Source organism: Boleophthalmus pectinirostris, unplaced genomic scaffold (genome assembly GCF_026225935.1).
Source record: "Boleophthalmus pectinirostris isolate CB_2022bp ecotype Guang Dong unplaced genomic scaffold, ASM2622593v1 HiC_scaffold_23, whole genome shotgun sequence".
Taxonomy (NCBI): domain Eukaryota; kingdom Metazoa; phylum Chordata; class Actinopteri; order Gobiiformes; family Gobiidae; genus Boleophthalmus; species Boleophthalmus pectinirostris.
The window spans coordinates 17,814,688-17,840,718 of record NW_026571207.1 but is presented as its reverse complement, the minus strand read 5'-3'; the positions used below and the strand labels follow the sequence as shown (position 1 = coordinate 17,840,718).

The 26,031-nt window shown below is 38.9% G+C and overlaps 2 protein-coding genes and 1 long non-coding RNA gene across 4 annotated transcripts; 2 read left to right on the top strand and 1 right to left on the bottom strand.

Annotated features, from left to right (window-relative positions):
• Nucleotides 1-6: 6 nt before the first annotated feature.
• hars (histidyl-tRNA synthetase) lies at nt 7-4,549 on the top strand. Of its 2 annotated transcripts, XM_055158840.1 has the most exons (14): nt 37-180; nt 835-1,177; nt 1,259-1,345; nt 1,565-1,684; nt 1,758-1,853; nt 2,011-2,136; nt 2,215-2,322; nt 2,402-2,500; nt 2,744-2,837; nt 2,921-3,048; nt 3,338-3,616; nt 3,696-3,812; nt 3,955-4,101; nt 4,180-4,549. In XM_055158840.1, exons 2-14 carry the CDS (start codon nt 1,073-1,075, stop codon nt 4,231-4,233), a joined length of 1,560 nt encoding a protein of 519 aa, XP_055014815.1. In that variant the 5' UTR covers nt 37-180; nt 835-1,072; the 3' UTR covers nt 4,234-4,549. The 2 variants fall into 2 exon arrangements, with proteins under 2 accessions (XP_020779038.1, XP_055014815.1); XM_020923379.2 differs by lacking the exon at nt 835-1,177 and having other exon boundaries at nt 7-180.
• A 545-nt stretch (nt 4,550-5,094) lies between these two features.
• dnd1 (DND microRNA-mediated repression inhibitor 1) lies at nt 5,095-9,330 on the bottom strand. Its single transcript, XM_020923607.2, has 5 exons — nt 9,022-9,330; nt 6,915-7,020; nt 6,430-6,755; nt 6,218-6,350; nt 5,095-5,792 (listed from the first exon to the last, which is right to left on the bottom strand). Exons 1-5 carry the CDS (start codon nt 9,226-9,228, stop codon nt 5,494-5,496), a joined length of 1,071 nt encoding a protein of 356 aa, XP_020779266.2. The 5' UTR covers nt 9,229-9,330; the 3' UTR covers nt 5,095-5,493.
• LOC129410513 (uncharacterized) lies at nt 8,616-24,921 on the top strand. The gene is made up of 5 exons (XR_008632894.1): nt 8,616-8,971; nt 9,075-9,132; nt 11,313-11,403; nt 12,146-12,359; nt 24,608-24,921. It is a non-coding gene; the product is annotated as an uncharacterized LOC129410513 (long non-coding RNA).
• Nucleotides 24,922-26,031: the final 1,110 nt, after the last annotated feature.

Below are 26,031 nucleotides of genomic sequence, written 5' to 3'. Positions count from 1 at the left end.
CTTTCTGATTTCACTTCCTCTTCTGCCCTCTCTGTCTGACAGTGGTAATGCAGGGTGTTTAACTAGTGGATTTTTATTCAATAAAAAGACATGGACGCTAAAACACAGATACAAGAAGCAATCAAAAGCCAAGGTGAAGTAGTGCGGAAGCTGAAGGCGGAGAAGGCAAGCAAAGATCAGGTCAGTGACTCTAAAAATCCGTGGGTTCCTTTAAACATGTGCTACGCCAAATACAAGTAGCAAGCTAGCACTGCGCCATTCATTCACTGATTAGAATAAGACGGTACATTTATGAAACATCTAGGCTCTTGTTATAAATACTTCGTGGTAAAAAGGATCATTAACATGCTGACTAGTAGAGACTGATGCAACGCCACCACCTGACGGTCACTTGTACATCCACTGGTTAGAATAACGCTAGCTCACAACACTTCAAGATTTTTCAACTCTTAATAAACGAAAGGGAAGTTGTGTATTTTGGAAAAGATACAGCGAAGTTACAACTTTACCTACAAATAATGGGACTGTACACGTGATTAGGAGTAGCCTAATAGAACTGTTAGTATTGACCTACTGTCTGAAATTCATAATGTGAAGTTATTGGCCGATTAGAATTGACTGGAATGAATGTAGTTGCCCACCAGAGCTGCCATGCTGTATATACCTATACCTAATATGTCTGAATACCCAAGTATATTTTCTATGTAGCCAATATAATGATTGAGGATCAGTGTTTTGTTTTCTTCTGGGCGGCCTGCTCTGATTGACTTGGTACATTTCATGTTCTATCCTCCATGCTGTGCTGATGGCGCATCATGTCTCGACCTTCCCTAGTGCTAGGGTTGCTTACCACTTTTCTCCTGTTCTTCCTGCCTGACTCGGATGACCTATGGCTGCTGAACCTCCACCGTCCTTTTTGCTTGTGTGGAATCTGAACTGACCTGGAAAACTGCTGTATACTCCCACTTCCTAATTCAATACCTGTGGTCCTCGGATGACTTTGATCCAAATGGATGCTAAATATCGACTTGAATGACTTTTTGAAACCAACTCTACTTGTGCTGTCGACAACATGCTGGCCATGTTTGGTGTCCGTGCATGCTCTGCATTATTGGGTTCATGGACTGTGTCACGGGTTCGACTCCTGCATTCTCTCTCTGGGATGACTGCTGCTCAGGTTTGTTCACATAGACCCATGTTATTGCATGTGTTGGAGCAGAACAGACTTATTTACACATATACTTTTCCTCTGTTGCAGATTGATGAAGAAGTAGCAAAACTCTTGGAGCTGAAAGCCAAGTTAGGAGATGATGGCAAACATCAGTTTGTACTCAAGACACCAAAGGTAAATAACTTCAACCAGACAGTGCATTTAAATCTTCTCATGGGTCTTTTGTTTCGACATGGTTGTGGAGTTCACATTATGCATTCATTACTTTTAACTATGAATAATTTACTGTAATTATTAAGTTCTTATTATCCAAAGGTAACATTCCATGTGGACAACAAGAGATGTTGATATATTGTACAAACTGTGCAATTACCAGCAATTTTCCTCTTCCAGGGAACACGGGATTACAATCCCAAACAGATGGCCATCAGAGAGAAGGTCTTTAATACCATCATCCACTGCTTCAAGCGTCACGGAGCTGAAACCATTGATACTCCTGTATTTGAACTGAAGGTAATTTATTTAGTAATGTAGTGGTTTTATGTACAAGAAATTTAGTGGAAATTTAATTTATCTTTATGCACAGGAAACATTGACAGGGAAATATGGAGAAGACTCAAAACTAATCTATGACCTGAAAGACCAAGGAGGAGAGCTGCTGTCCCTCAGATATGACCTTACTGTATCCTTCTTATCAGTACTTCTTGGAAACATGTACTGTATGTGTCACTATTGCTAAAATTAATGTTTCTGATTTGTAGTAATATTAAATTCTCTTTCATTAGTCACATATTGGGACCAAGCAGGCAAAATAGTTTCCTTAACCTTTATTTTCTCAGGTTCCCTTTGCTCGTTATCTGGCCATGAATAAAATAACTAATATTAAGCGTTATCACATTGCAAAAGTCTATCGTCGGGACAACCCAGCCATGACTCGTGGGCGCTATAGAGAGTTTTACCAGTGTGTAAGTGTCACTTTAAAATCCTTCTCACCTGCAAACTGGGATTTATTTGTGATGACTAATCACTTTATGAACTCACAGGATTTTGACATAGCAGGGCAGTATGATGCTATGATCCCAGATGCTGAATGCCTGAAAATTGTCTATGAAATCCTTGGAGAACTGGACCTTGGAGACTTTCTCATTAAGGTAATGTATGCTAATTTGTCTTTAACTTATAGTTCTGTTTGCTTTAACTTAATGTTACATTTTATTATTTGTATTTTAGGTGAATGACAGACGAATCCTCGATGGAATGTTTGCCGTCTGTGGTGTTCCAGATGATAAATTCCGCACCATCTGTTCCACTGTGGACAAACTGGATAAGGTGTGTTGCAGTACTGTAGTGAACCAAGGAGAGATATTTTAGTCAATCTCAGGCCTAGCATGGGCAATATACCCATTTTCATTCAGGACAAACTTTATAACTTGCTCTCCTCTAAGTAAGAGAGTTTAGTGAGGCTATTAAATATTTGTGCTTTCTAATATGTTTTTGATACATGTCCTGTAAGGCACCATGTTACGGGAGATTGATTGGTATAGTAATACCACAACTGTGTCCTTGTGCCAGATGCCTTGGGAGGATGTGAAGAAGGAAATGGTGAATGAAAAGGGCTTGTCAGAGGAGGCAGCTGACCAGATTGGAACCTATGTCAGTATGCATGGTAAGGCATGCTAGCTAATTTTTCTTTTATGTACTGTCATGAGATTTCTCTGTGGTTAGTCTGCAAAGATATTTGCCTTGTAGGAGGGATGGACCTTGCTGAGCGGCTTCTCCAAGATCCCAAAATATCCCAGAGTAAGCAGGCCTGTGCTGGTCTGACCGACATAAAGCTGCTCTTCAGTTACCTGCAGCTGTTCCAGATAACAGACAAGGTGAGACACTCAGATGTTCAGTTTTATAATACATGCATATCTTTGATTTATTTTGTCTGATGAGACCCATGTGCTGATATTTTTCATGAGATCTCCAATTGCCTGCATTAATAATGCTTTTGTGTTTTAAAACCTCTCATATATAAACTTTGACATGTATTGCAACCTAGTTTTTGGTCTTAAACCATAAGACTCACTGTCTTGGTTCTGGTTTTATAGATATTTACTTTTTTCTACAATACTTTTCCATTGTTTCAAGTACAAGTCAAAATATGATCCTCTGTTGCAGGTGGTATTTGACCTGAGTTTAGCTCGTGGCTTGGACTACTACACAGGTGTTATCTATGAGGCCGTGCTGACACAGGCAGGAGTAGCCCCAGTAGTTGTTGAAACTCAGAACGGGCCTCCAGGCTCTACAGAGGAGAGTGTGAGTGTGGGCAGTGTGGCAGGAGGGGGACGATACGATGGACTGGTAGGCATGTTCGACCCCAAGGGAAGGAAAGTGCCTTGTGTGGGCGTCAGCATTGGCATAGAGAGGATCTTCTCCATCATGGAGCAGAAAGCTGAGGTGAGGCTGAAGGAGTGTGCTCTGAATATTTGCTTTGGTATACCATAACTAATAGTGAGATACTATTATAATATTTTAGGCCTGCACAGAGAAGGTTCGTACCACAGAGGTGCAGGTCATGGTGGCTTCTGCACAGAAGAACCTGCTGGAGGAAAGACTCAAACTTGTCACTGAGCTCTGGAATGCTGGCATTAAGGTACTCTATATCTCTGTATCTCTGTATCTCTGGGATGACAGTAGCTCAGATATACATAGACTATACATAACATAAATGTCAGTTTGTTAAAATAGGAAACTGGAATCTGTTGTAGCAAACTAGTTATTGCTTTTTTTTATAGGCAGAGGTAATGTACAAGAAGAACCCCAAGTTGCTGAGTCAGTTACAACACTGTGAGGAGTCTGGGATCCCCCTAGTGGCCATACTGGGAGAACAAGAGCTAAAGGATGGAGTGGTCAAACTCCGAGTTGTTGCCAATAGAGAAGAGGTACATTTACTACTAGTACTCTTCTGACCTCTTATTTGTAAACCTTTATCTTAAATCTATTAATTGATTTGTCTGTAGGTTGACATCTCTAGAGGAGACCTAGTGGAAGAAATCAAAAGAAGGACCTCATAAGACTATCTGCACCAGCTATGAGCTGAATTTCAGAGACAGTCTGCTAATAACTGTTATTACTCTAAACGGCATGTCTGATACACACAACATTTAAAATACCAGTGTCATTTGAATTTAGGGAGATGCACTAAACAAAGCTAGCCAAATACCCAATATGAACAATATAAATATAAACAACTTTTTTTCATATTTCCTTAATTCCTGAGGACAAACAAGTCAAGCTCATGAAAGGCAAGTTTAAGTAACTTCTGCTTGTACCATATGTTTTTGTCCATGTGTCCAAATAAAATTTTGTGGGATACAGTGTGGAATATAATCAGTGTTTGACAAAACTCCTTAAAGGTATATTTAGTTACGTTATGTATGTCTACATAGAATAATTGGGAAGAGACATAGATACGGCATTTTATTCACATGCTTTCCAATACCTTGAAACCAAATAAACAAGGTGCCTAACTCAACTCCCCATGTCAGATTTTTCAGAGGCACTGTTTGAGTGATGGGTCAAAAGTGGAAGACCTTTATGAAAAATAAGGTCTATAAATTACAGGAATAACAGCTACCAGGGATGAGGTTATTTAGTTATGATTAGTTATATGATAAGTAAATTAATGTGGGAATGTATACGTGAATTAATAATCACTAAACCCGTTCAATTCAAAATATAATCATTCAATTAAATTTGAAACTGATACCTACATGTTAACTGTACATTTTCTGTAAGTAAACTCAGTTTCCCTGAAAAAAGACTAATACTTAAAACGGCAAATAGACATGAAATGTGTTATTCTTTATTTTTATATTATTTCTTGAACTAGTTTATAGTTCAACTAGAAACAATCTTTTTAATATTCAGCTTATGTTTATTAACAAATTATGCCATTTAACACAACTGGCATGAACTTTCTTATACAGTTAAAATGGAGTGAGCCTACTTCTTTCCTGAAAAGAAATACACAAAACATACTAAGCCAACAATAATTCTGTTGATATTTAAATAAGTAAAACAATGCATCATTAATTAAACATTTAATTAAAAGGAACACACCCAAGAACACACAATGAAAATCATGCAAAGGACAAGTATATAAATCCAACCAACAATTACAGTAAAAGCATGCATAAGATAAACCAGACAAATTACAAACTTTTAAGTACTTATAAAAACATGCAAACAACTTAAGAACATTTTTTTTAAACAATGATAAATGTAAATCCTTGATATGATGCTGTGTTGTCAGCTCATGAGTGAGTCGTTCTCTAAGGGTATTGAGGCAGATGGTCTAACAGAGGAGGGGGCAGAGAGAAGAAACGGCGGGGCATTGGGATCTGGAGCTGGGCAGCAGGACCTCCTACTGTCCGGCAGAACCCAGGAGGGATGGACGGAGTGTGGAGAAACGGAGAGGGCAGAGAGGGGGGCTGAGGCCGTGGCAGCAGACGAGGGGGCTTAGTGGGAGAGGTAAAGAAGGCCTTCTGAGAATGCATGGGTTCTTCTGGGCTCGGCTTTCCTGACGATTGCCATTTGATTGAAACCGACAAGGAAAAATGCTTCTTGAAGGCTGGAAAAAGAAAAAAGGAGATAATTCATGACGTGCTAGGATGACCCTGTATCTGCGTGAATGATAAACACTACAGTATTTTTGCAACATTAACTGCATGCAGTCTTGATTACTAGAGTAACTTGCTAATACTTGAATAATCTCTTCTCAAAGTGAATCATCTTGCCATGGCTCCATAATGTTTAGCTGGATTTTATTGCAATTTGTACATTTGGCGTAGAGAGTACCTCGGTTATATTGAGAAATTGACAAAGGAATGTTTTTCGTGAAACTATGCTATCTTAAAATGTCATGCATTGGTCAAGTACTAATTAGATTTGTGGCCAATTTTTCAGCTGTTTTAACAATGTTCAAGGCTTTGACAATTTGTGAGAAAATCCTTGTGAGAAAAGACTGGGCATCCACTTAAAGTGGACAGAACTCACCTTCAACCAGCACTTTCTTGGCCATCGAGGCAGCATGATGCGATGTGAAGACCACAATGGCAGACACACCTTCTATACCAGGTCCAGCTTTCAGAGAGACCCTCTCCACACCCTCTATCAGTCCCTGGAGCACCTTACATGACACATCAAGCAGAGAGTATCAGCGGTCAAGATATCTGTGTAAAACACCTCTAAAATGTGAACAGCAATACCTGCAGAAGTTGCTCTTGCTGGGTAACCCGGGGCAGACCTCCCATGCATAGTTGCCTCTTCTCTGTGCTGCGTCTGACAGACAGGTAGCAGCCTGACTCTATCATGTAACCGTTGAGAGTACGGATGGCCTCAGTAGCTATAGCTGCAGACCCATACTTGGCATAGGCAAAGCCACGGTTCTGTCCACTGAAGTTCATCATGAGGCGGAACTCCCACAGTGGGCCCACTGAGCTGAACAGGGGAATAAGCAGGTCCTCGTACACATCCCGTGGAATCTGACTGATAAACACTTCACAGCGAGCTCCAGGCATGGGGCCATCCCAGCCTGAAAGAACAAGAGAAAGAGAAGGCACAAAGTTTATTATTTTGTCAGTGAATATCTGACAAATTTATTAAAATAGTTTCAGAAAACTATTCATTTTCTGTGACTGCAATCTTCAAATGTAAACACAAAATCAAATTACATAAACAGAATGTTACTCACCTTCAGGAGGCCCTCCGTACCTCCTCTGGCCATTCACTTGTGTCAGTCTAATTTTGGTGTTCTTCACCCAGGTCTCCAGGGCCTGGACTCGCACAGGGTTCAGCACCTACAAAGATCAACCAATAAGACACTACACAAAAAACTCAGTTATAAAAATCACCATTTTCACCTTCAGACGATCATCAGTAAAATGATGGGTCCTTATCCATCAAAGAAAGTTATGTCTTAAATATGTAACATACATTTACAGATTTAAAGCAACACCACTTTCTGGAGGTGGCACATCACCTGCATGATTCTGGAGTATGTTAGACATTGCCATGGAAACAACTATGGAGACAACTTTTACTTGGCCTCCAGGCCAAGCAAGGTTTGTGGAGATGCAAACCACTCAGTGCAATAAAAACACTGAAAAACAAAAACATGTTTTTATTTTAGTTTATTATTATTTTTTATGTTAAAAATCGTGCTGTCTTTAAGGTGAGAGTCAATGCCCAGTGCCTATAGGCAAATAGGAGGACATGGATAAATTATTATCTAACCTTGCCCTCCCCCACACAGGGGGCTACTTATGAATCCAGTGAGTTATCCAAGAAGTTATGCATTCAAACTTTATTGGACTATTGAGTTAGGCTTCAGGTCAGCAATTATGAAATAATAAGAAAAACGAACACTAATATACATCTCATATTATTATTATCTCATATTATAATTACCATATGATTCACCCAATAAATGTGACACAGTCTGCTATTCCACAAATGCACGCCGTGTAAGCTAGGGTGACCATATTTCCATTTGTGAAAACCCGGACACCTTACCAGGGGTGGGAGGTGGGGCCTCTACACTGAGCTACAGTTGTCCCTCGCTATATCACTGTTCACCTTTCGCGGTCTCGCTGATTTATTTATTTTTTTTAACCCTTGGGTGGGTCAGGACTAAACCAGGTCTAAACCAGGACTGATCTTGGACTTAAGAGAGAGAACGCCGAGCAGTTTGTCTGCAAAGCGCGATCAGGCAATTGCCGCGTTTACCTCCGTGAAGTGTGGAGCTCTCCATCGGTCCCTTCTCCTGCGTCACCTCTGAGCCCACCCCGACACTGACTCCATCAGTCCATGGTTCAGTCCATGGTTCAGTCCATGGTTCAGTCCATGGTTCAGTCCATGGTTCAGTCCATGGTTCAGTCCATGGTTCAGTCCATGGTTCAGTCCATGGTTCAGTCCATGGTTCAGTCCATGGTTCAGTCCATGGTTCAGTCCATGGTTCAGTCCATGGTTCAGTCCATGGTTCAGTCCATGGTGTAGGCAACGCAAAAGCTTGATATAATCACGGGTTAACGGGTGGGTGCGGTGTTGTACTGCAGGTCTCCAAAAATGGACCTGTGCAAGACACTGTTACGAAATAAATGAGTCTTGGGTTCGTTACATAAAGAACGAGGAAAATAACAAAAGGAAGACAGCAGCAATAAGTTTTAAGAAGGATGCAAAAAGGGTTGTAACTGTCCTGTGTGAGAAAAGTGTATAAAGTGTGTGGTGAGGGGTTTTACAGCTTTAAAACAGATAGAATAATTGTAAAATATAAAGTTGACTACTTCGTGGATTTCACCTATCGCGGGTAATTTTTAGAACCCCCGCGATAAACGAGGGACCACTGTACTCTCATCTGTGCACATGGCCATCCCGGATGGAAAACTGACAATTTCTTGTACAAGTCATTGTTAAATGCGCATTTACGCTTCGGTATGTTGCAGACTGACCGACTGTTTGTGTTTGCTCGCTCCTTTTAAGTCACAGAGAACTACGAAAGCCGATCAATTTAATGCCCCCAATGAACGGACATTTCCATCACTTAAAAAACAAAACAAAAACCGGACGCCCAGGACAAGACGCAAAATACGGATATTTCCGGGGAAAAACGGACGTTTGGTCACCCTAGTGTAAGCGTGGTTTAGATGCAACAAAATAAGTCTGCAGCCTATTGGGCGCCATCACTGCTGCCCGGCGGATCGGCTCCAACTCTGTATTTTGATCACCAGAGTCTCTCACGACGCTTCTCGGGTAAAACACGTGCACTCACAAACACAGATGCTTGTGAAAAGTAATCTTACCTGACTCCGTTTACAATCCATGTTGTCCACTGTTGGTTTGTGTTCGCGGACAGTGACGCCACAACGAGCTCGGGCTTGCACCTGAGTCTGCTGCACCCGCCACAGCCGCAGGTAGGCGCCTTGTGGGCCAAGCAAGTTCGAATATGGATGTGAACAATCGAACCACTGATATTTTATATTATCTTTGTAACAATAATAACAATGCATCGAACTTATTTTGGGCTTTTTGGACACTCAAAGATGCTTTACAAACAAATAAGAAGTGACACTATAGAAAACAGGAGAATCATGGGGAGAATTCCAGATTGAGGTGAGTTTTTAGTAGTGATTTTAACACGCTCTCCTCGGGGTCATATTGACCCGAATATTTTTTTTTCCTTCCCACTCTCTTGGGGCGGGTCAATCAGACCCAAACATTTATTTTCAAATAAATTCTCGACCGCCAGGCGAGAAAATAAATGTTTGGGTCTGATTGACGCGCCCCAAGAGAGCGGGAAGGAAAAAAATATTCGGGTCAATATGACCCCGAGGAGAACGTGAGGGTTAAGTACTGCTGTGAGTTCAAATTCCTGGATTGCGGGAGTGAGTTCCAGAGGGAGGGTGCAGCGGCGGCGAAGGCTCGGTCCCCGCTATGGATCTGTGGGTCCCCCAAGGTCCGGTTCTTTGTCCTGATGAGGGGAGGAGTGAGGTTGGTGTCTGCTGATCTGAGGCGGTGGGTAGGCTTTGTAGGTCTACTTGTAAGCTAATATGCTGCAGAGATGAACGACTGGCTCAAGACAAATTCAATAGACTATTTAAGGCATAAGGCCTAAAGAAGGCCTACTCTTCTGGCCAGAGATAGTTTTATTTTATTTTTTTCGCTATTGGCTAGCCTGTTGAAATGAAGCATGTTTTCACACTAGATACTATTTAAATTAACTTTTAAAACAACTTTAAAAACAAGGCCGCTTGATCCAGGCCAATCAGCCCTTGTCTGTTAAATCCAGACTTTAGTGCAGTGGCGTTTGACCATAGGAGCAAAGGGGCGCAAATTTGTAAAACAATTTAACATTAAAATTTAAGATAGTTCAGTAATATCAGACTTTAGATATTACATAAATGTAACCTATGAGCTCCATCCAAAGTCTATAAGAGAAATCTGACCAATCAGATCCGCGCATTTATGCGCCTAAAGCATAAACCGTATGTCCAATATATTTGAGCGGTGTATGTGAGGACGACCGGTGACAGTGACCGAGTTATTGCGGCGCAGCAGCTCGCCCTGTAAACACCTGCAAAGCGTCCCTCAAACCCCCGCGCTCACCTCCACGGTCACAGCACAAAGACGAACTCCACTGAACACAGGGACAGCCTCACATTACACCTGACACCAGGTGAAAGGAATATGAACACAAGAAGAGGTTTGGTTGAGAACAAGAAGAGTTTATGAACCTTTACTGTAAGAGGCAGAAGCAAGTGGAGTTTTACATTGCTGTACAAGTCCCGTACAAATGTCTGATTCCTGCTTATTTCAAACGCATGTGTGTTTTTTTTAACCTGTTTCGATCTGGAAAGCCTAGCCAGAAAAAATAAAATAAATAAATAAAATAAAATTATAATAAGCTCTGCGTCTGCGTCATATCACACATAAATACAATAATTAAAAATTTAATGGCGCCTTTGAAGGAAAGTTTTGTGTCAATTTTACTTAGACACCACCTGCACACAAAGCCACATTTAGCCAAGACTGTGCCCTGTGTCTGGTGACAAATTGAAAAAAACAAAACAAAAAAACCTCAATTTTAAATTAAATAATGTATTTACGTGACAACAATTTACACCGCACAACTGAAGTGTGCAGGTCAATCGTTTGTGATTCACTGTCAAATCCACAAGGTGTCACCATTGTATTGTATGTGTTTTATTCACGTAGACTTTACCATCATTTTAAGACTTGTCCATGTCCCTGTTTTTATTTTATTTTATGTTTCTGGCAGCCTTGGTAATGTAATTTAAATATCAGTTTGTTTAATTGTTTAGTTTCTAGAAAACCCAAAAGAAAAAACTTAAACTTAACTTAAACTTAAAAAAATATAGTAAAGTTGAGGATTAATTTCCTAAGACAACCCTATAAGTGTTGTGGTGCCTGTCGCTTGATACAGTGAAGTGCACTGATGGGCTGCCTTGTCAGCATGGCTAACATTATTTTCCCAAAGCAAAATGCTGCATTACACAGTGGCTTATGGGAAAGTGAAATGCATTTAGATAATGCTGACTTAGATTTTTATTGAAGCTATTTGTTTTGGTTACAGGCTGGAACCCCACATGTGTCTCCCTGCTCGCTAATGCAGTGCACATATCTGATACAAGAGCCAGAACACTGGGAAGAGGAGCTATCTGTGGGTATGGCTAATCTTATGTTTAATGTGACTGTCTGCAAAGTTAGGATTTATGAGTGCTCTTTGTGCATGAACTGAACACGTATCATTCTGAAACTTCTCACACAGCAGGTCTCCATCACCACATGACAAAATCTGTTTTAAACCTTGTAAGTCAAAACTAAACCAAGTCCTAACCCAGGACTAAATGACAACCCTTGAATGCAATTAATAGAATGAGCAAGTTGTTTTCGAAACTTCTTGTAACGTTTATGTCACCACAGAGATGTTACTGCTTTGCTTGCAAACTACGTCTTCTATGGAACAACTCACAAAGCAATATCAGCTCATTGATGACAAGCAGGTGGTGAACCTTGTACCAGACAACTTACAATACACATGATGTAGATATTAAATGTGTACAATCCCCTAGTTGTAAGTTCATTGAAAAAGAAGTTTGAATTCTATAACTGGATAAAAAAATTAAATTCTGTCAACCGTCAGAATTCAGTTCAGTGGTTTATGCTAGTTGTATGTGTTTTTGAGTGTTTTGTGACTTTCTTCACATTTTAGAGTGCTGTGTACATTTGCTTTAGTGGTACATTGTCAGCGTGATACATTTCTATTGACCCAAGTGTCATGCACCAGCTGTGCACTATTTTTTCAGTCCTCAGTGAAATGTGATAATGAATGTTAGTGATGCCATGCCATTTCATCTTAGGTCTGGCCAAGTGACTTGACATTTTTTTCACCTTTTAAATTTACAGGCACTCTGTTTCTCTGTGATGTAAGGACAGAACTCTCTCACATAAAGGAGAGAGGGAACCAATCTGCTTTGAATGCTCCTGAAAGGATGGTGCATGCCAACGTGGCTGGCAGGAGGATGTCTTTCATTTGGCTTCAGCACTCTGGGAGATGACTGTGTCTGTCGTCAGCTCACAGGGCCTTGTCTGTGGGCACGGGTACCATCAGCTGCACCAGGTGAACTTTAAATGTGAACTTCTACATTTATTGTCAGTCATTGTGAGTTCTGTTGAAGTTACCAGACACTGACCATAGATTCACCACATCATAGATCCATCAGGCCACCAAATTAATTTGAATATAGCTATCAGGTAAGAGGCCTAAAGGAAGACCAAATTGTAGTCCAAGTCCAGCGTTCAAGTTCTTGTGCAAATGATTGCACTGAGTAGCACCCATTGCTGTTAAATGAGCCATGTGGTCAGTATCCATGCAAAGAGACAGTATCTGTGTGAGTGGACAGTCCCCTGCTCCTCATTCAACTGTGCACTTCAAGACCCTCTGCACTCACACTCCAACTGCTGCTGCTAAACTCTCACTGTAGTCTTGTGTCCAATGTTTTATTTGGTATCCCTGGTCTGTAGGCAGGAGAGGATGTGTGCCCACTATGTCATTTTTTATTTTTACAAGCTGTCTGGAAATATTTGGGGCTTAATTTAACTGCTTATTGTCCAACTAGTTGGACAATAAGCAAAAGTTTACATACAAAAAACATACAGTTAATATACATATTTTCCCTTTTGGTTTTCTTTTGGTAACAGTGAATGACCTGCTTCAGTCTGAATCTGTTCTCCTCTACTCAGGACTCACACCACCACCATCTTCTTGTCTTCTTTCCCTCTCTATCACTTGTGTAAATTCTGAATTCAATGTCTTGTGGCCTCTAATATAAGTGCTTTTTGTGTGTCTAACCACTAAATGTGGATAGTGCACATCAATCTTAGTTGGTTGTTTGCCACTTGCAAAACTTTGTATTCTGGATTTATTTTGCTTTATAACATAAGATGAATTAGAAAGACTGAATGCTGGCCTACCTAAGCTTTTACAAAGGTTGTGATGTTTATTCTAGGCATTATTTTATGATAATCTCAGGGCCAAAGATGTGGCTTTTGATAAAATAACAAATAAATTATCAGTATTGTGATGGTTTGGAGATAGTTAAAATTCTGCTTTAGTTGAGACAAAAGGGCTAGAAGATCTAAAAAGAGATTTATGGATAATAATGGATAGTTTAGTATTGGTTTTATTTTTGTAATGTGTTAATAAGGTCATCTATGAAAGAATATGCTTCCTGACAAGAAAATATGATGTCTGTACTTTGACACAACAGAACAAAAGTCACCAAACAAGTTTACAAATTAACACAAAGTTTGCCAAGTAGAATGTTTAAAGGAGTTGCCAAACACTTGCATGAGCTGAAGAGGCTGAAGATGCAGGATTAAAATAGGGCCTTCACACCCAGATAATTGCCCCTCTGTGCATTTTGACATTTTACACAGCCCCTTTTCATCGGCAGATGATTTTGCATCCTTGTAGCCTTGAACAAGCTCCAGAGTAGGGAGAGTGGACACCCAGAGGACCCATCAGAGAGAGATGTATAGATGCTGTTTACATAAACTAACATATTTATTTAAAGACTTATGGTTTGACTTGTGAGTGTATGAAGCTAAATGCATGAGAATATGATACTTATTCAAATTGATATTTTTGTTAAAATCTTTCATTTTCCATATTCACATATCATGTTGTTTATTTAATGCATTATTATAAAAAGGTAATGCAATCCTTTCTTTTTGGTAGTTCTTATTTACTACTTATTTACTTATTACTTCATTTGTAAGCCTGACACTTAACAATAACTGAAATGAATGTATGCCACTGACACTTTAACCCAAAAGAAGAATTATCCGATTAAACCTTTTTCCAAATGTATAATGTAGGTAAAAAGATGAGCTGTGAGTACTACATAGGAGAATGAACACTTTAATAGTTAGTTTGTATCTATAATTAGTCATAGAAGCTATTTATTCAAACCCCCACAGCTAAAATCTTATTCTAGTATAGAATAATAACAAAAAGTTCTCCACTATGATTGTTCCATTTGTCATTTATTAAATGGGAAGGTAATATAGTAATTCTAGTGACAGGTCTACTCCCTTGAAAATTTGATGTATTTCTTACTTTTAATTTATTTTTAACTTTACAACTTGAACAGTTCAACAGATGTTAGCACTAACTTTGTCACTTCTGCTCCACGGTTAGGAATGTGAAATGTGCATGTGCTGTAACTTTAGAGCTTGTTAAAATGTGATGCATCACAGAGAATTTAGAATAGCAATGACCATTTAAATTGCAGACAACTGACTGCTGTCTGTCAGCATCTGTGCGTGCGGTCTGATCTAATGGTCTGTTTTCTATGAACTTCAGTGGGTACAGCTCACTAAGGCACTGGCTACATAGATGAAATAAAAACTGATGGCTTTGTAGATTTTTGGGGGGATAATGCTCCACCTGCAGAATGTGTTCCCAGAGTTCAGTGGGACATAAAGGGCAGGCACAAAGACAGAAAAATCACAATTGAGAGAAAAAACATTTTCCTGTGCACTAAAATGATTTTGAAATAGTGACTGAAAGGATGGAAAAGAGCAAATGTTTTTGAAATATTGTGCTATGTTACTTTTATCTTGGTTTCAAAGTTTTAATGCATTACCCAATTTCATTTGTATTCAAATGCATTCATTTGAACAAAAATACAAGCACAGACACCACACAGACTCACGACTTTAATCTGTGGCACTAATTACTAATTCAATCACTGAAAGAGTGACAGTGGCCTTACTGCCTTATTAAATGATTTGTGATGGTTATGAAATTATAAATGGACAAATATGTAAATTCAATTAAATTCTATCTGACATAAAAACTTGTGCAGTGGCATATAAACCACATGACTATTTCGGTCCATATCACCTCTCTCCTCCAATGTGGCTCTTCTTTTTTTTACAGGTGTTCATACTTCAAGAACAATTTCAATATTGTGAATAAGCATCATTTAGTTTAGACAATTTAGTCCACATCTTCAAAGACTTCAAGGGATGTTTATGGTCGATATGTCTCTGTCTAAAGTGTTCAAACAAAGGTTAAAAGTCAAACAGTGTGGGTAGTTCAGTGTCTGGAGGTGAGGGGGTCTTTTAACCTGACCATATTGAGATGGGAATCCTGTGCCCCTCTTGCCAGGCTTGTCTTGTTGTTTTGTTCCCAGCAGAGGACTTTATCTCAAGTATCCGGGATCTAAGTGAATTACTGTTGGCCATCTCCAGCACACAGATAAGCTAGTCCGGGGGCCACTCTCGGGACAATCTGATCGGCATCAAGGTCCCGGGGCCTTTTTATTGAGCAGCGGGTCAATGGAGGGTCCCCAGTGGAGTTAATATAGAGCTAGACTTACCTATATGGCTGCGTGTATGTGCAGTTTCATTCTGCCTCTTTTCAGATTGTTGCTAAGTTACTCCTGGCGCAACCTCGCATCATCACCTCTTTATTGCAGTTTGTGTGTGCACGGCCAGACAAACATGAGTGCTCTGTGTCCAATGGCCCTGTAATTCACCATAAGAGGGGCCCGTCAGCGGGTGAAGGGTTTGTGCTGGTCGAGTGTGTGTCTGGCCTATTGAATGTCTGTTTAACTGGCCTTGGTGATGGAGAGGTACAAGAAGAGCATGGCCTGAGTGAAGTGGTATTTTAAAAACCTTGTGCAGTTATTCACAGGGGTGTTTATTGGAGCGCCTCAGGGTTGCTGTATAGATTCGTTCAGTTTAATTCATGGTTCAGGTATATGTTGAAAATCAGTGTGACTCCACTGCTCATGTTAATGATGTAGTCAAAACGTATTTGGAGTTGTGTTTGTTTCATTTAGACATGTTTGCTTAAACCTTAATAGATAGTTAGAAAACTCAGGACAATCAAGAAGTGTCCATTCGCCATTCAGTAGACTTGTTCTGATTTTCTTTTAGCTCTTATTTTTAGTCTATTTAAAGTGCCTGATTCCTCAGTGTACTAGCAGGTAGACTGTTCCACCCATATCTGGCAACAACAGCACTTTTTCATGCTTAAAAATCTATTACTTTTACTTGTTCCCCAAATTTCCATGCATACACATTATATTAAGGTGTACGACATGAAAGACCTTTGTAAACTATTATCATTTTCATGTATATACATATATATTCATGTATATATATATATATATATATATATATTCCTTTTCTGACAATCTCACCATTCGCCTCATTCCTAAGATTGTGCATCCTCTGCAATTCTCGCCTTGTCTTGTGTTTTCCATAAGTGCCATCAAGTAGTCTCATTGTTGTTTTTATTTGACAAAACAAGTTTAAATTTGGTTACTACTACTACTACTACTTTGGTTTTAGTTGAATCTTATCCTATAAATTAGACCATGTAGCAGATTATTACTATTACTATTTTGTGAACTAATTAATTTTGTGGTATCTTTTTTATTTTCTTTCTTAACGGTAACACCTATTAATAATTAAGTGTCTACCTCTCTCGCCTTTTCAACAAATATGGTTTGTTAAATCTTACTGTACACTGGAGGCTCCTTTGTCTCCTGACTTTGAATGATCAACATAAACCTATTTACATTTGTCTAAATTTATTTGACAGTTTTAAAGAGCGGCACCAAACATTTGGGAAATGAAGGCTAGTTATCTGAGGAACTTTACCTACATCTTTGTGAGCTGGCTTGTTATGTACATTTTATATCCGGAGACAGGAAATGTTGCCAAAATAGCTCCTAAGTCAAAAGATGTCAAGTGACTGCATTTGTCATGCTGTGACAAAGATCCCGATCACACCACATAGCTGTAAGTCTAGGTGTTATTGTATGCATTTTCCCCTTCTTCTTGTCTCTGCCAACTTCCTCTGCCTCTTCACCTCCAGTGGCAGCATATAAAAAGTTTTGGTGAGCATCTCTGGAATTTGTTTTTGGAAAAAATGCAGTCAGTCTATCGCAAAGAAGTGTCAGCTGCTTAGCGACAGCAGATCCAGAGCCGCGGGGCCCTGTCTGACAAACACGCGCACACCCCTCTGTCGCATAAATACAGTCTCGACATAGACACACTTGTGTACATGCGGCAGCTGTGGCCCCGCCCCTCCAGCCCCAAATGTCAGTGGGGGCGATGTGTCTTTCCCCCGTCTCACCTGAGGGCCGACCAAGCACTTGCCAATCTGTCGCCTGTCACTCTCCATCACATATCCAGCCCTCGGTTCCTGCGGCTTCACACAACTCCTTAAACTTAACTCCAACAGCTGTTCGTTAATGACGAGACTGTGGTGCTGCCCTGCATGTTTTCGCATTTTTTTATTCTTGACATTGTCACCTTTTGTATGAATAAAAATGATGGTATTGTTTTTGCAGAGGGTGGATGTGATGATATGTGGCATACCTGTGGCGCTCAGCTGTTGTGTAGGGAAACACAGCAGTGGAGCGGGAACATGGTTGTTAGTCACTGATCAGTGTACAGCTGGAATGAACCATGAAGGGCAACGACTGGGGAATATGTATTTCAATGAAGGCTGGTTTTATGGGCAAAATGTGCTAATCATGACAGTGATGCACTAAGAGCAGAATGTAGTTTTGTCCCAGCTTTAGGAATGTCCATTTCTTTTATACTGACCTATCGGTGCAAAAGTAGAAAAAATATTTGTGGGCACATTTCATTTATACTATTGTGGAACTTTTTGAGCTTCATTCTGCTTTTTATTTATTGCAGCTTATGTTTTGAACTATATTATACATTTTAGAATACTTAGTTTTCAGTCATCTATTTTGTCTATATCAACAATATAGTGCACTCAGAATGTGTTATTGTGTCAAGCCTACCCATCTCCTTCTTGTGCTGTTGTGGTGTCTTTGAGCAAGACTTCCCCACTTCAGTGTGTGGACATAGGTCATTGTAACCTCAAGTCACACCAATGACATGAGGTGAGGTGATCGATCCAAATTACCTTAATTAGTACTCCTTCAATTTAGCCCACGAGAAAGGCACATTTAGGCCTCATATTATGGCTGCTGCATTTATGGCATTATTTTGTTTTCCTGCCCTAAACACCTTTAAGTGTCTCACCTGATGTGCATTACATTCTTTGTCTCTGAAAAGGTTTCTTCAATGAACCGTGAAGCAGAGGTTACAGATTCTGCCCACACCATTCTCAAATAAGCAAGCCTCCCCTCTCTCTGCAAGGTGCCCTTCCTAATCCCTGTGGTTTTCCTATGGTTTTAAATACATAAAAGTCAAGCGTTTCAACAAATCCTGCGTCTCTCTGATCTCATTAGGTACCCTCCATTTGATTTCAGGAAATGCTAAATTGGCTTTTGTTTCCTTTCTAACGTAATTAGTTCAATCTTTTAAAATACAATTAGGCTGCAACCGCGGCACACTCACACTCCGAGGGTGCTTGACTTCTCCTTATTACCGATGTCAGAAATAAAGGCCCACCGCATAAATCAGTGACCAACACTTATCTGCCGTTCCCCGTGAAATAAAATACTGAAATCCGCAAATATCCTGGACTGTTTTTGATCAATACAGCCAGAATGCCAAGAGGCCACACCACACTTTTGCTTTTTGATGCTAGAGTGACTTTTCAATATAACAAAGATTTGCTGTGGGAATTGATGGCTAATTCCCACACCATGCAGCATATTTGTACCACTGCAGTTGTACTTCTTGGTGGCCTTAGTTAACCTGTGCTTCCTCTCTGATTTGTTTGTCTTTGGAATCAGACATGTCTTGCTTGAAACTGCTCTGTTCAATTAGCAGAGGTAATAAGCTCCACTCAAGGGACCTGATGTCTCTGCATACTAACACAAGCTGAATGTGCATTTAGCTGGCTCCATGTCTTCAGGACGAGGATGATTTATGTCTTTTTCAGATATAATCTCTTAGTTTTATATAATACCCTCTCAGTGATAATACTGAATGATTTGCGAGCTTTCTGTCAGAATAAAAGGTTGATTGGACTATGCTTTTTTAGATCAAAATAATGGATGATGAGTGGTGACTCGACTTCTTGTAGAGGACTCACATGCATGAGATATAAAAAAGGACTTTAACGGCGCAACACAATGCCTTAAATAACACCTATTGTATGCCACTCCCTGAGCACATTTTAGGTGCTACTGACAAATCATTATTCACTATAAAAATGTTTACACGTTTATGTAACACATTTCTGTTTCTAACCTTAGTGTTTATGCCAGATTTCATGTAACTACTATCAGTGAAGTGTCCCACTCATGTATAGACTCGCTTCAGTGACTTTCAGTAGCTACTAAACCAACCTGAACTACTACTCTGTGCAGGTAGCACATTAGGAGGCAGCTGAACAGACTGTTAAGCCCTCAAGACAGTGATTTAAATTAATATACCAAGTTTTAAATATCTGTAAAAACATATTACAAAATAACAGAGCATATGGTACGATTTAAAGTAATATTTCTGAAATTGTTTCCTATTGCAGTTTAAAGCCGCACTGTGTAGCTTTCCCGGTAAAGGGTCTGCTACATGCTTGTCTCTATGAACATGTTATTTTTTTGCCTGGAATGTTCCACAGTAGGGCATTAATCATATCTCCATTGCATTGGTTTAATTACAGGTGTTTCATAGTAGTGGAGCTGTTAAGGACCAAAATAGTTCGCTTTTATGGTACAAGCATGAAACTTTGTCAGATTACTAACACCCCCAGGACTAATATGTCTGGATATGGAACCAAGTCTAATTCAACACTGGAGCTGAGAACTGCACATGTCACAAAATGATCTACCAGACCAGACAAGACCCACGGTATAGACTGTGCAAAGAGGTTCCTGAGACAGTCCAGCACAGAACTGCAGGGTGTAAGATGCTGCAGGGAAAGCAAACATGGAGCGACAGAACCAAGTGGGCATAGTGTACGGAAATATCTGTGCAGAGTACAGGCTGCAGACCCCAGGATCAAGGTGGGAAACACCTTCAAAGGTTGCAGAGAATGACCGAGCCAAGATCCTGTGGGACTTCCAGATACTTCCAGAGCAGAGCCGTGGTGGTGGACATCACAATACCAAGAGATGGTAATATCTGGAAAAAAGAACACAAGAAACTAGAGAAATACCAGGGGCTTAAGGAAGAACTGGAGATGGTCTGGAAGGTGAAGGCATCAGTGGGGCCTGTGGTGATCAGAGCACTCGGGGCTGTAACCCCCAAACTGGTAGAGGCTACAGCAGATACCAGGAAAAACAACAAACATCTCAGACCAGAAAAGTGCAGTACAGGAACAGCAAAGACCTAGATGGAGAGTCCTTCAAATGCTTTTATCCATGGAGATGCTATTGCTGACAAAGCCCTTGTTATTGTTATTTATAGGTAGTACATTTGACCATGACCATTCACTTCCATTTTCTACAATGAAGCTCTTCATGTGCATTGTCCAGATGTACTTGTTACAATCTTAAAAGCATTCTTTTATATACTTCTTTTCACTGTACCCAACTCTGCATTGTGAGATGATTTTATTTTGCTGGTACTCACTACTACTAGCTAAAATCATTTAAGAGTAAAAAAAATTTTTAGTTTGTTTGTTTTTTTGTTTTGGTTGAAAATATACCATATCAATATCCAGACACTGAAGCTCATGTCTGCATTGTCCAGTTGTAGTTCAGTCTTAAATGCTTTCTTTTGATCTCTCTCTATTTCTGCTTTTTCACAATATCTCTCCATTATTCACCACATAGACTCTATCCTTCTAACGGTGCTATAAATAACCAATATAAGATTCCTGCTTATTTCCCAGTACCACTGTAAGAGTCTTGGGTTACTCATATCTGCATAAATGTGTGATAATTGAACATTATTTTACAAAAAAGAAGGTTTAAGCAGTAATTTAGCTTCCAGCCTTGTTTCCATGCCAGCCATTTTGTGACATGCGCAGTGCTTGGCTCCAGGGTCGACTTAGGCTTGGTTCCATATCTAGAAATGTTGGTCCTAGGGATGTTACTAATCTGGCAAAGTTTCATGCTTGTACTATAAAAGTGAACAATTGGGCACTTTTTTGGTCGTTAGCAGTTCGACTATAGCTCAAAAATTCCCTAAAAACACCAATTCTTACCATGGGCAGACTTGCTTCTCCATAGAACTGATCATTAACCTGTCTCCATTGTGATTACCAAGTTTATTTCTATACCATGGAATAATCAAAGAATAACAGTAACTTCTCCATGGAGATAAGCAGGTGGCAGACCCTCGGTCAGAAAAGTTAGACAGTACACCTTTAATGTAGCCATACTAGTCAAGTCATTTAGTAGTTGTTCATTTTGTTTATGCAATCCCTCAGTCATCCAGGTACGTTCCAGTGGAAAAGAAAATTTAATTCCATCAATGGGACAAAAAGTGAAGTTTTAAAGATACAAATTTAGCTGCTTTTACTTGTTTTACATTCATGTGCATCATTTATGTCAAGTATTAAAAAATATTTTTTGGTATATGAAGTGCTTCTTATTGAAAGCAGCCTTCACATGCCAATTAATCCTCATCTCATCCATAACAACAACCACCACCATTGAAACTTATATCCTGTAAACTCATACAACACGATTTATCTTTTTTCCCCCTACGTTATTTTTCCACCTTTTGTGTTTGCAGTCACTCTGACAGGCTCGTGGTAATTGGTGCAGGTGATAAGGCATGTCAGTGGGTCTTTGTTGCTACTGTTGCTTAATTCAACCGCCCGCCTGCTGCTGGTCAATATTAGTTCTGTAGAGAGACAGACTCAAAGGCACATGTTTGTTCACCTCGCTCCACAGAAAATAAACACGCTTCAGACACGCGCTGGAGTCACATAACACTGAGGGCGGACCACAGCCAACAGGTTGAAGCAGATGGTGAGAAAGAAGAGGAGGAGGGGTGAGGGGGCATGGGGGAGTTTATGACTTCCTCAAGTGCAGCTGTGTTTTTGCATCTGACCTTTTTAAATGACGAGAGTTACACCTGACTCATAGCCGGACGACAGACTAGTCTTATGATTTTGATTGTCCTCTTGTGTAAAACATTAACAATAAAAGACTTGTTTTGCATAGGAAGTGCAATATTAGCAGGCTTTATTTTAGCTCAACAAATAACATCTGAGAGAAATACACCTGACTCATAGTCGGACAAGCAATTCAAGTGGGTCTAAGGAATAATGAGATAAAGACAAACTAGTGGTCTTATTTGAACTTAGGAGACCCTGTGAGATGAGCAGGGATGTTAAGTACAAAAATACCAAAATATATCTAGAATATTTTCTTCTGTGTTGAAGCACATTGGCCATTATTGTAATTATCTGAAATATATATTACTTTACTTTGTTGACGTCTGACAGCTAATTTCCCAGCCATAGAAAGAATAAAACCTAAATTTATAAAAAAAAATTACTTCATAATGGTACTACTTTTGTGGTTAAGGAGTTAAAAAAAATGCTTTACTGTTCTTTCAGAATTTCAATGTTGTGTTTACTGCACAATAAAAACTGTGTAAAGTTTTTTTTAAAAGCTTTATGTGTGTGTTCACTTTTTGTTAACGATACTATTATTGAACATGCTTTAAAGCTAGAACTGGCTTTAAACTTTACAACATAAACTGTTTAAATTTATTCATGAATTGTTAAGCAACAATTGTGCACCTTTGTGGGATGATTTCACATTGTAAATGGACAGGAACAGTGTATCATATATTCATTTTTCTTTTTAACCTCTTTTGTGGACAAATCAAATTAAGTAGTAGCAGAAATGAAATGTTTGCCGATTAAAAAAAAAAAAAAAAAAAAGATTGATTGATTGATTTACTTTTATCTAAGAAAGTCATAAAAATGTAGGGTTATAGTTAGTGTGAGAAGAAATATCACAGTTTTACAATTATTCTCAATTACTGACACCAAGACCTCATGTTCATTCACATTGTCTAATAAATTACCATACTCTAGTACGTGACCAGCTTTGTAAAATTGAACTTTCTGAATGAAAACATCAATTTAATGTGACCTAAGCAGATTAAGAAAAACAACAGTTTACATTTAAGTTAACTTTTGGGTTATATTTTAAAGTAGATGACTTTATTTCTACTTCTAAATGTGTCATGATTATATATTTTTAAAATTCTTATAATTATATTGTGACTTGAATAATCAAGATTTTTAATTAACTGAATAATGTTGACATTCTTACTTGTGACATGTGTGATGGTAGGGCTGTGAAGTTAATTGTTGTAGAATTGATTTTAATTGAATTTTCAATGTTAATGGACATCGTGAAGGCTAACATTTTTGAAGTACTATAATATATATATATATATACAGTATATATATAAAAAAAATAAAATATATATATATATATATATATATATATATATATATATATATATATATAATATATACCTGCATATATCTGTACATATTATTACCTACCATATTATTATCTGTACAATTATTACCTGAAATATAATCTTGGATTGGTGTTCATACATCAACCTTTTTATCTCTTCTAGCCACTTTAAAAATATTGAATTTTAAGAGGAATTCTATTAAAACATAAATCACAAATCTAATCCTAATACTTGTCATAAAAATTACAATCACAAATCGTTCAGCCCTGCTAGTGAAAGTGTACCAGGAGTGGTCAACAGAGCAGAGTTCAACAAAACAACTTTTATGACATCATGAAACAGTAGGAGGCAGGACAGACTGAGTAATCAAATGATTTACTTTGTGTTTCTGTCGGACTGAACTTTCTTAACAGTCTGTGCATGTGTTTTATATACAGAGTCTTTTTCAGCTGCTCTCATCTCATTTGCATTGGCCTGCCTCTAGAACCATCTCTTTTCAGGCTTGAGATCGGCACTACATGTGGCAGTTTATTTATAGATTGTTATTCATGGTGTTGATGTCATCCATTAAACCCATAATGTAATGTTTTAACCAAAAAGTGGACAAAAAAACACTGAAAATGATGCATCCTTATTGTGTGTGGCTTGTATCACCACAAACCTATTTTTTCAGGAGAAAGCTCTCTTGCTTTTCTTCATAAAAATGCTGCTCTGTTGGCTATAATATTCCAAAGTATGACACAAAACAGTTGGCCACTGTTACTTAAAGGAGTAAGAAAAGTTTCAAATGCTGCCATAGTTTTAAATTTCAGCTACAGTATTTTAACAAAGTTTGGAGTGATTTGCTTTGCCTGTTAGTTAATGGAAAACATTTGTTGAAAGGAAGTCACAACAGAAGCCAAATAATTTAGACTTTTTTACATGAACTCGCTGAAGGAAACAACCACTGTTCAACACGGTTAGTCAAAGTGCTTCAAAATCACCCATGTGCCTTTCTTCACCTGTTTGTTCCTACAGCGCAGTGTAAATGAAACGCCTGGCCCTGCATTAATGAGTGGAGACCCTGTACACAGCGAGCGATCAAAGACAACGTCCACAACGTCCACACAAGAAACAGCCCTGAATGATTTTGCGTGTGAGTGTCTGAATCCTAGATGAGGATTTATGGCGGGCGGGGGCGGCGCGGTGCCCCTGTTACTGCTCATATCCTGTTTGCTTTGGACTCGCCAGCACGACAAGGTAGCGGCTGACTGCCTTTAGATTGTTTGTCATTTGGCATTTGAAGTGGAACTAACAAGCCTATAAAACGGTAACGAGAGAAAAAAAAGAAAATCAGGGGGAGGGTGCACATTGGGAAACATTGGTGGGGGCTTGAAGAAGGGTTGAGGAGAAATGTAGAGATGCAAGTAATAAAAGAAGTGGAGAGATTCTCGTGAAATTCTGTACGATTTGGTGACAATATATGGTTATCTCGAACTTGAATAAGCATAGGTCCCCTCCACACACAATCATAGTTGTTATACCCAATTCTGTCAGAGTTTGAAGTTACAAGATACGTTTTTTACACACATCCACCAGGGTCTGTATAAGAACGTGGTCTGATCTTATCCAACATAATCAAATCATATTTCGTTCCAAATGTTACCTGTCAGCTCCACTTTAGCTTAAATAAATCACTGGCTATTGCAAAAATTAAATAATTACCTTTTTTAATATTATAACCAGTTATAAAGTTTATTGAGGGAAAACTCTGTACTGACTACATATACCCCATTTTCTCTTACTGCAGTCCCATTTTATAAGTCCAGTGACACAGCGCCACATTTGTGCCGTTGTTAGCGTAATCTGATAAAAGCTGACTTTGTTTCTAAATAGGAGTATTTAATAACCCATTTACAATAACTAACCAGCATTATTTTACAGTGAAAAACAAGAAACCATGTAGTTGGCATATCCCTGCTCATTCCTTAGTTGGGTTAACAGAAGCCAATGGTACAAATCGCCTCTACCATTTCCAAATACATGGCATTTGCATCGTTGGGCATTTTTATGTATGAATGTGATTGTGTGTCAGATAAAAATAAATAAATATTCAGATCTCAAGGTATAATATATTCTAGTATTTATAATATTTAACTCACAATAATGTATTATGTTGTGGGAATTCTTTGTTGTTGTTGTTTGTTATTGATAAGAGTTAAAATGACATTCTTCAGTTTCAGATTTCAGTTTATTTCGTTTTATTCAGATATTTTCACAAAGTAATGCCTTTATGTTGGCTGCACTAAGATGTGGCTAGGAACCCTAGTCTGTGTATTTTAATCTCCTTTTTAGTTGGCTGCTGCATTAAAGCGATGCATTTAGACACTAGAGCTTGCGATTCTGTTTACTGCAATACCCTCATAGATTCCTGCAAGACTTTTAGATCTTGTGAAATCAAG

Bases quoted from the DNA above. Each gene is read 5' to 3' on its own strand.
- hars (XM_055158840.1), top strand. From the start codon at position 1,073: ATGCTGGCCATGTTTGGTGTCCGTGCATGCTCTGCATTATTGGGTTCA. The intron at 1,685-1,757 runs GTAATTTATTTA...CTTTATGCACAG, and splicing joins CTCCTGTATTTGAACTGAAG to GAAACATTGACAGGGAAATA. The intron at 3,049-3,337 runs GTGAGACACTCA...CCTCTGTTGCAG, and splicing joins TGTTCCAGATAACAGACAAG to GTGGTATTTGACCTGAGTTT.
- dnd1 (XM_020923607.2), bottom strand. From the start codon at position 9,228: ATGCATTGTTATTATTGTTACAAAGATAATATAAAATATCAGTGGTTC. The intron at 6,756-6,914 runs GTGAGTAACATT...TTGTTCTTTCAG, and splicing joins GTACGGAGGGCCTCCTGAAG to GCTGGGATGGCCCCATGCCT. The intron at 5,793-6,217 runs GTGAGTTCTGTC...TTCTTTTTCCAG, and splicing joins CAAGAAAGTGCTGGTTGAAG to CCTTCAAGAAGCATTTTTCC.